Source organism: Triticum dicoccoides, chromosome 3A (assembly GCF_002162155.2).
Source record: "Triticum dicoccoides isolate Atlit2015 ecotype Zavitan chromosome 3A, WEW_v2.0, whole genome shotgun sequence".
Lineage (NCBI taxonomy): Eukaryota > Viridiplantae > Streptophyta > Magnoliopsida > Poales > Poaceae > Triticum > Triticum dicoccoides.
Genome location: NC_041384.1, coordinates 752,521,512 through 752,530,573, shown reverse-complemented (window position 1 = coordinate 752,530,573; position 9,062 = coordinate 752,521,512). Strand labels below are relative to the sequence as shown.

At 44.7% G+C, this 9,062-nt stretch overlaps 1 protein-coding gene across 2 annotated transcripts in view; it reads left to right on the top strand.

Moving 5' to 3' along the window:
- The window catches only part of LOC119270700 (U-box domain-containing protein 4-like), a 7,213-nt gene extending 276 nt beyond the window's left edge, over window positions 1–6,937 (top strand). The window contains exons 2-6 of one of the 2 annotated variants that reach the window (XM_037552746.1): window positions 1–59; window positions 1,998–2,272; window positions 4,216–4,329; window positions 4,458–6,509; window positions 6,599–6,937. In XM_037552746.1, coding sequence (XP_037408643.1) covers window positions 2,003–2,272; window positions 4,216–4,329; window positions 4,458–6,509; window positions 6,599–6,658 — 2,496 coding nt within the window. In that variant the 5' untranslated portion in view covers window positions 1–59; window positions 1,998–2,002 and the 3' untranslated portion in view covers window positions 6,659–6,937. Of the gene's footprint in view, window positions 60–1,966; window positions 2,273–4,215; window positions 4,330–4,457; window positions 6,510–6,598 lie in introns of those variants that run through there. The other variant, XM_037552745.1, reaches the window with a different exon arrangement.
- Window positions 6,938–9,062: the final 2,125 nt, after the last annotated feature.

Here is a 9,062-nt window from a genome sequence, read left to right as displayed (position 1 = left end):
CGCCGTCTCGGTGCCGCGGCCCGCCTTCGTCGGAGCTGATCCGCCGGCGCGCCGTCCAGGTAACTCCGCTGCCCGGGTCCCCCTTTGCCTGGCCTCGTGGCGTCGCGGGGAGGCTTTCCCGACCGACAGCTCGAACCCAGGGTGGATTGCGCTTTAGGGTATGGTATGGTATGGTATGCTAGGGTAGGGTAGGTGCTAGCTGCTCCGGCGCCATGGATGGGTCTGGTCCGGTAGCTTAGTGCGTGGCGGTTGGGTTCTGAGGCGCCAGGTTGTCCTCGTCTACTGATTGGTGTACACCCTGCGGGTGGACCTCCACGATTCCTGCTAGCGCACGCACATCCTCGCCTAGATCCGCCCCTGGTTGGTTCCCGTGCTCAGGGTTCTCAATGCCTCCTTATATGTAAATTTTGGTGCACTAGTCGTTAAGGCGGTAGATGCAGTGGATGCCTGCATTCACCGTGAGAGCGAAGACGCGGGCGCCGTGGAGCTGGATCATTTTCATGTAATGCGTGCTGCTGGCGCAGCTCGGATGATTAATTATGTTCTTAATTCAAGTTGGCGACCGGCTCATGTTCCCGCGCAAATGAACGGCTACCCCCCAGCTCCCTACGTGCTTCTTGCTGAATTGGTTGGTGTACCCCTTTTATCAGTTTTGGGTGGTGATAACCGTTACAGTTCTAGATGCCCTCATTCGCTTTGCTGTGCCTCTGTGCGCTGTGAAGTAGGGACATCTCCTGGAAAGCCGGCTATGCTGGAGTGCGTTTGCCTTATATGGTTACATTCTGAACTGAGTTGGCAACCGGCTCATGTTCACGCGCAATTGAATTAAGCAGCTACCCCCCAGCTCCCTGCCTAGTTTTTGTCGCATTCATGTACCCCTTTTATCATTTTGGGCATTGATGTCCGTTACTGTTCTAGATGCCCGCATTCGCTTTTGCGGGCGAGAGTTTGCTGTGACTCTGTCCACTGTGAAGTAGGAATGTCTCATGTAGCGCACTCTGTGCTGGTGTATGTTTGCGTTTGGTGGCGCAGTTTAGATGATTACATTCATAATTGAACTGGCAACCAGCTCATGTTCCCGCGCAATTGAGTGAGTAGCTACCCCCCCCAGCTCCCTGCCTAGTTTTTGTCGCATTCATGTACCACTTTTTATCATTTTGGGCATTGATGTCCGTTACTGTTGTAGATGCCCGCATTCGCTTTGCGGGCGAGAATTTGCTGCGACTCTGTCCGCTGTGAAGTAGGAACGTCTCATGTAGCGCACTCTGTGCTGGTGTATGTTTGCGTTTGGTGGCGTAGTTTAGATGATCACGTTCATAATTGAACTGGCAACCAGCTCATGTCCCTGCGCAATTTAGTGGCTTCCCTCACCCCCCTACTTAAATTTTGTCGCGTTTATGGACTACATTTAGTTACACGTTTCAGCACTACTATTCTCTGGATGCCATGTGTTATTAGGCTATACCCTGATACCCTTAATACTGCACGCTAGACGGGAATTAATGTTTGTACTTGGGTTGAGCAATACTAAAGGGGAAGGTAGGTCACTGCACTGAACCGGAGATTCCAGTATTCTTCGTTGTGTACTTCTTACTATTTGCACTACTTGCTAATTCTCTGTTGGCTTGTTGGTGCTTTTAATATTCCTTGACCATGGCATGCGATACTCACCCAAATAACGCATGCCCTTGCGTCATGATTGCACACAGTCTACACTAAACTGTCATTGTTGTACCAGAATACATTTAATTGAATCTCCAATGGTAAATCAAAGTGCAGGCGAAAATGGGCCAATACATAACTTGTGTTTCTTGTTTTAACCTAGCTAATCAGGTAGTTAGGATCAGCACTCGTATGCACATAATGTTTTGTTTCTATGGGAAGCTCTAATGCTTCATAAAGCCACACTCAACTACTGCATATTCACCAACATATAAGGATGGATTTTGCTCGCGAGTTATGAATTCTTACTTCTAAACATATGGATCTTTTCACAGGGTTGATGGAAGATTTCTCACCGAGGACTCTGCTCGATAGTATCTCGCACCTTACTGCCTTGACTTCTGATGGCTCTACTGCAAGGCCCAAGCCTATTCAGAAGTACTGCCAAAATGTATGCGATATATCAAGCATCGTGAGCCCTCTCATAGAAGATATATGCAAGTCTCCTGTAGAGCAACTCAATGATGTGTTAAGGGAGCTTGACACTGCTATAAATGAAGCTTCAGGGCTTATTGGGAACTGGCACCAAACGACCAGCAAAATATACTTTGTACGTACACCTGAGACAAATTTATATTTCCAAATTTCATTTATCCACACTACCGTTTCATATATGATGCCTCATAATTAAGTTAATTGAAGTAAATCAATCGGTCTATCCACCTTGCAATGCTTTGTTTAGGTGGTGCCTGTTATGTTGCAGAATTTTTCCTTTAACATGCATTTGCTGGTGACCAGTGTCTGCTCCACTGTGACCATTTAATTTAATCTTCTTTTTTGCTGGCTGACATTTGCATCAACAAAATAACATATGTCCCTCAGGTTCCATTGATTAAAATGTAGTGCAAAATCTGATGGATGCCACAGTGTATAACTCAGGGGTCTTGATAATTGAAATTTTCTCTGTTGAAACTGCATATAAGTAGTCTGCCCTGTGCCAAGCAGTGATGTACTCCCTCCGTTCCAAAATACAAGTCTTTGTAGAGATTCCACTATGAACTACATACGGAGCAAAATGAGTGAATCTACACTCCAAAATGCATTTATATACATCCGTATGTGGTCCGTAGTGAAATCTCTACAAAGATTTATATTTAGGAACGGAGGGAGTAGCAAACAAGCAGTGTGAACAGTTTGGGCTCAGCCTAAATGTTCGATAGCAGCCTTATGTGTGCACAACTGCAGATTTGTGTAGTCATAGGCTAACACATGCTTAGTGATAGGAAGTTGTGTTGGATACAGCCAGGCCTTTTAGTCTAGGAAAATTCCTATTAAGTTAGGAAGATGGAGTTATGGATCTGTAAAGAGTTCGTACTATGATCCGGCTTATGTATCAAGTCAGTTGCCTATATAAATTGCTACCGTGTAACTATTTTTGTCAACCAGTTAGTAATTCAATCATTCAACTAAGTTTCAGTACCTTGCTAAGAGCAGGGATTTGGCCCTGCAGTGGCTGGGTGAGGTGAGTGTTCTATTCTGTCTCGGAGTTCAAACCCTTGCCCAGGTTGAACCATAACAGTATGCACTTACATTAGCTAAGGGTGTGTTTGGTTAGTTTCTCAGTGGAGCCTGGCCCCGTGGAGCCTGGTTCAGTGTGTACAGGCTCTGGGCCATATCTGCATGTTGTTTGGTTGCCCGCATCAAGCCCAGCTAGCATCCTCCCCGTAGTGTAAATTGCACTAAGCCCAGCCTGCATCTGGAAAAACGGTCAATTTGAGCGTTCCTGGCGAGCCAGGCTGAGGGCGCTTTAAGTTTCGTGCAGGCCAGTTTCTACGCGCGAGCCAGGCAACCAAACAACTCACTACTTAGCCCACCAGAGCCTGGTTGGCCTTAATGCAGGCTACCAAATGCGCCCTAAAGCATTTTTTGTTAGGTTCACTTGTAGACTGACCTTAACTGTGTTGGGTCAGTTCCTATGCTGAATAAATATCTCATTCTTGTGTAAAATAACCTTCAAAGGTTGCTGGGGCATTGATCATTGTCCTTAGTAAACAATCCAAGCACTAAACTTCAGTGAGAAGATTAACCTGCAGTATTTGACATTTTTAGTAACTCATGTCATGATTTTCCAGCAGGCGGTATTCTTTAAGGGAAATAGCATATAAGCCCAAAATAAACTACACAACTGTACTAAATTATATGCCACTTATGGAGGTACTTGGACGTATTTTCTTTGACTTATGTATTCTGACTCTTCTGGTGTTACCTCGTCCCATTTATTTCGTTAGTCGCTCAATTTTCTGCTGTGGTCCAGTACTTGTCCTTTTTGCCACTGGATGTCCCTTAAGCCTTGAAGTCAATGCAAATAATTTGAGCCCTTTTGTTCTTCATGGTAATTTAAGCTAGTTCTGTTTGGTACTGGTTCTTTGTCTTATTAGAAAATATAGCTCTTTAGGTAACACAGGTTGATGAATGCCATAAAAGTCATATAGCTAATGCTGCTCAACAAATGTTGCTTTTTCTGATTCAGTATGTTTTATTTACATTAAACAGGTTTGGCAAATTGAATCAGTGATCTCGGATATTCAGGGATGCTCCCTTCAATTGTGCCAGCTTGCTAATTCTTTATTACCTTCTCTGACTGGATGTGCTTGCATTTGTATTCAGGTAATGGAAAATCCACTCTAGACTTTATCTGTTATATAGCTAGTTATTACTTTATTACTATCTGTTACATTGATGTGCCTTGTGCATCCAGCTCATGTTTGTCATTTGTGATTTTTGATTTCTTGTAGAAACTCCAGGACATCAATTATGAGCACATGTTTGATTTGGCGAAGGAGGTTGCAACGAAGTTAAATGGGAATGATACACAAAGTCCCGAGAATCTGTCGATAGTATCAAGTTCATTAAGTCTGTCAACTAACCTTGAATTATACATGGAAGCTGTATCCCTCGAGAATCTGAGAACAAGGGCAATGCGAAGTGAGAACCGTAAAGAACTCGAGCTTGCTGAGGAGATGATTCCAATGGTCAACTATATGCACGAGCGCCTTCTCAGGGAAACACAGTTGCTTAACATCAACGGGGTACCCATTCCTGCTGATTTCTGTTGCCCACTTTCCCTGGAGCTGATGTCTGATCCTGTTATTTTAGCATCTGGTCAGACCTATGAGCGGGTTTATATCAAGTTGTGGCTCGATGAAGGTTTTACTATCTGCCCGAAGACACGCCAAAGACTTGCTCATTCTAATTTAATTCCTAACTATACTGTGAAAGCTTTGATATCCAACTGGTGTGAGTCACATGATATTAAGCTACCTGATCCTGTGAAATCCTTGAAGTTGAACTTTCCGTCAGCAGCCTCCTCCCTTCAAGATTTGAGCGCCACAGGCAACAGCCCTCTACATCCTAGTGCTGGTAGGGGTAATATTCCTGGGTCACCAGAAGCTGACCTGTATATGAAAAGCCTGAATAGAGCATCTCCTTCCCACAGTGCGGTCCACCAGAACTCTGATGCACTTGTGAATCGTCCTGGCCATGAGGCATCCACCAATCAGTCTTCAGATTATGCAAATGGCTCTGCACCAGATATTTCAAGGCTATCTCTTGCGAGTTCTGAAGCAAGAGAATCTAGTGTGGAAGAAAGACATGCTGGTTCCAATGTACAAACCTCAGAACAATCGACAGATGAAGCATTTCAAGCATCTCTTTTGGACGGTGATTCACAGGACCATGTAGGCAGTTCTTCTGTTAATGGGAGTCTTCCTAATAGCGGTCAGCTTGATGGGGAATGTGACGACGCCAATGGGATGGTACGGATTCCAGGTGATAGGACAAATTACAGTAGCGATGCATCTGGAGAAGTTGCTGACGGTGGGCCTTCTGTCTCTTCCGCCCCTCAAAGGGAAAATGTAATGCTCCCAAGATTGGGTGATCTCCGCATGAGAGGGCAATTTGTTCGGCGGCAACCATCTGACAGGGGATTCCCCAGAATAACATCTCCCTCGTCCATGGATGCCCGAGGTGATCTTTCTGCCATCGAGAATCAGGTACGCAAGCTAATTGATGATTTGAGAAGCGATTCCATAGAAGCTCAAAGATCAGCAACATCAGAGATCCGCCTTCTAGCTAAGCACAACATGGAGAACAGGATTGTCATTGCAAATTGTGGGGCTATAAACTTGCTGGTTGGTCTCCTTCATTCAACAGACGCCAAAATCCAAGAAAATGCAGTGACGGCCCTCCTCAATTTGTCAATCAATGACAACAATAAGATTGCCATTGCGAGTGAAGATGCTGTTGATCCTCTCATCCATGTCCTGGAAACAGGGAACCCTGAAGCTAAAGAGAATTCAGCGGCTACTCTGTTCAGTCTCTCGGTTATCGAAGAGAACAAGGTGAGGATTGGACGGTCTGGTGCCGTCAAACCTCTTGTGGACTTGCTGGGAAACGGGACGCCGCGAGGGAAGAAAGATGCAGCCACCGCATTGTTCAATCTATCTATACTCCATGAGAACAAGGGTCGCATTGTGCAAGCTGATGCTGTGAAGTACCTAGTCGAGCTTATGGATCCTGCTGCTGGTATGGTCGACAAAGCCGTAGCCGTCTTGGCAAACCTTGCCACAATACCAGAAGGGAGGACCGCAATCGGGCAGGCCCGTGGTATCCCAGCCCTCGTCGAAGTCGTTGAGCTGGGTTCGGCACGGGGGAAAGAAAATGCTGCCGCGGCGTTGCTTCAGCTATGCACAAACAGCAATAGGTTCTGCAGCATAGTTCTCCAAGAGGGCGCCGTGCCTCCTCTAGTCGCGCTGTCACAGTCGGGAACACCTCGGGCAAGAGAAAAGGTTTGCCACTAAGTTCCTATTACAAAATTTATCTACAACTGGAAGGATTTTTTTTTCTGTTGCTAAGAAATTGAATTTACCGGGTGCAGGCGCAAGCTCTTCTCAGCTATTTCCGCAGCCAAAGACATGGCAACTCGGCGAGGAGATGATGATATGATGTTAGCATCATAATTTTGTAGTGTACATGAAGCATTTCCCGCGAATGGCGGTTAAATTTGTTGACTGGCTGGTGCTGTGCACTGTTTGTTTATAGTCAGATTGAGAGAGATTGTGCTCATCATCCATCCCATGCTACTTACTGTCTGTTGTGGGATGAGTGCGGGCATTGGTTGTGGTCATTGTTGTTGAGATGGTGTATTTTGTTGGTTTGTACAGCTTGTCGTTCCTTGGCATCTATTTGACCGAAGATGACTTTGTTGTTTTTTGTACATGCTGTTAGCTGATTGTTGCAAGTTAGACTCAGGATTGCCCGCATACTTTTGCCTTATTTTTGGAGAGATTGTCTTAGATTTGTTTAAATACGGATGTATCAAGTCATGTTTTAGTATTAGATACATTCGTTTCGTATCTAGACGAATATAAGACATGAATTTTGAGACGGAGCGAGTAGATCTGGTTGGTGCTCTGCTCTGTGATGGAACTGACTGAGATCCGTTGTTGCTAGCTAAACTCTGCCAGGTATCTCATTTCTCTTTGGTTTGATTTGTTTTGTGTTGGCTACGCCTTCCGTCTTCTGCTGCATATATATAACGTGGTCCATCAGATCTATGTTCCAGCTCGCTGTAACCAAATGTGGCTGTAACACAGTGTACAAGTTAGCTGCGCTAGCTCGATCATAAGGTTTGTGTAATATTTGGCTGGAGCTTGTCCCTCCGTTTGTTTCTAAACTTGCTTGTAAAGACTGTAATTGGGACTCATGTACAGTACATGTATCTAGCTACAAAAAGGATTAAGATTGATTGGGTGATGGACTCGTTGCCAAAAATCTGTGTGTAGGAAGCAAAAGAATCTGAATACAACGGCATTGAGTACTCTGAAGATTGAGACGCAGGCGAAGCGGAGGCCCTGTCACGACCGACGGATGGAAGATCATGGCTTCAGTCCCCAGGCGGAGGGCCCATCGTTGCCGTCGGAGGGAAGGACATAGCTCGAGTCGCCACCAACGGAGGATGAGCCGCAGCGAACGGAGGGCCTGTCGTTGCCGTCGGAAGGCAAGGGCTCATGGCCGCCGAAACGTGATTCTCCGTGGCGGCGTATAAGAGTGGAACCTAAACCTATCATAGGGGGTTTTCTGCTAATTGTGTTTAAGTGGATCATTAGATATCCCACCTTTGATCAGTGCCGTTCGTTATAGACCTGATGGACCACGTCAGAATTTTCAGATTTTCACTGAATACTTGTTTTCGCCGTCCTCATTTTCTCTACAGCCAGTGCAGAATTGACAAAAAAATTTTGATGATTTCAGTTATGTTCACTCCCAGCAAGTGAAAACTGGGGTTGAAAGCTGAAAAACAAAAAGGCCCCCACTCGGCCCAACATGGGTCCCCCCTGATGATACTCCCTCCGGTCCTTTTTCGTCTGCATATAAATTTTGTTCGAAGTCAAAGTATGCCTACTTTGACCAAACTTATCGAAAAAAGTATTAACGTTCACAATGCCAAATCAATCTTGTTAGATTTATTATGAAATCTACTTCCATAGTATATATGTTTCATAGTATATATATTTGATAGAGACATGATTTTTAGCACTCGGGTGCCCCTACGGCCTACACCCTCTATGAACAGTAAATTCAAAAAAAAAATCAAAAAAATCTGAAACTTTGGGACATCAACATGATCAAACTTTTGATGATCTTGCAAAGTTTTAGCTAAAAATAACATTTGAGCCCTCACCTAAAAAAACAAAATCATTGTTCAAACTTTATGTACGTTTTGTAGCAGTGATTTTGTTTTTTTGGTGAGGGCTCCACGGATGTTATTTGTTGCTGAAACTTTGCAAGAACATCAAATATTTGATCCCTGAAAGTTTCAGATTTTTTTTTCAATTTTTTTACAAATTTATTGTTCATGAGGGTGTAGGGGGCACGCGGGAGCTGTTACACCTTTCTCATATTTGATATTGCAAATGTTGATATTTTTTTATATAAATTTGATCAAACTTTGCAAAGTTTGACTTGACAAAAATCTAATACGCGGAGCAAAAAGGACCGGAGGAAGTTTGCTAGCAAGAGCGTTGAGTTTATTCAACCTAACATGTGTTGGGATATCCTCCTCATGTGGGCTGTGAGGAGATGACCATTTGAGGCCTTTTAGGCAGCCCAAAGAGGTGCATAAGCCCACTACCCATTAGGGTTATGACCTAGGGTCATTTTGGACTTTGCACATGAGTGGATGTGGATGCTTTACCCTCCATCCAGCAGCCACCACCAAGAGTGACGAAAAACAGTTCATCCTCCAAGAGAGAAGAGGAGAGAAAACCAAGAGAGCAAGGGAAGAGGAGGAAGATTGAAGGAAGAAGCAAGGGAGCTCCTCCCCAAGGTTGTGATGGTCC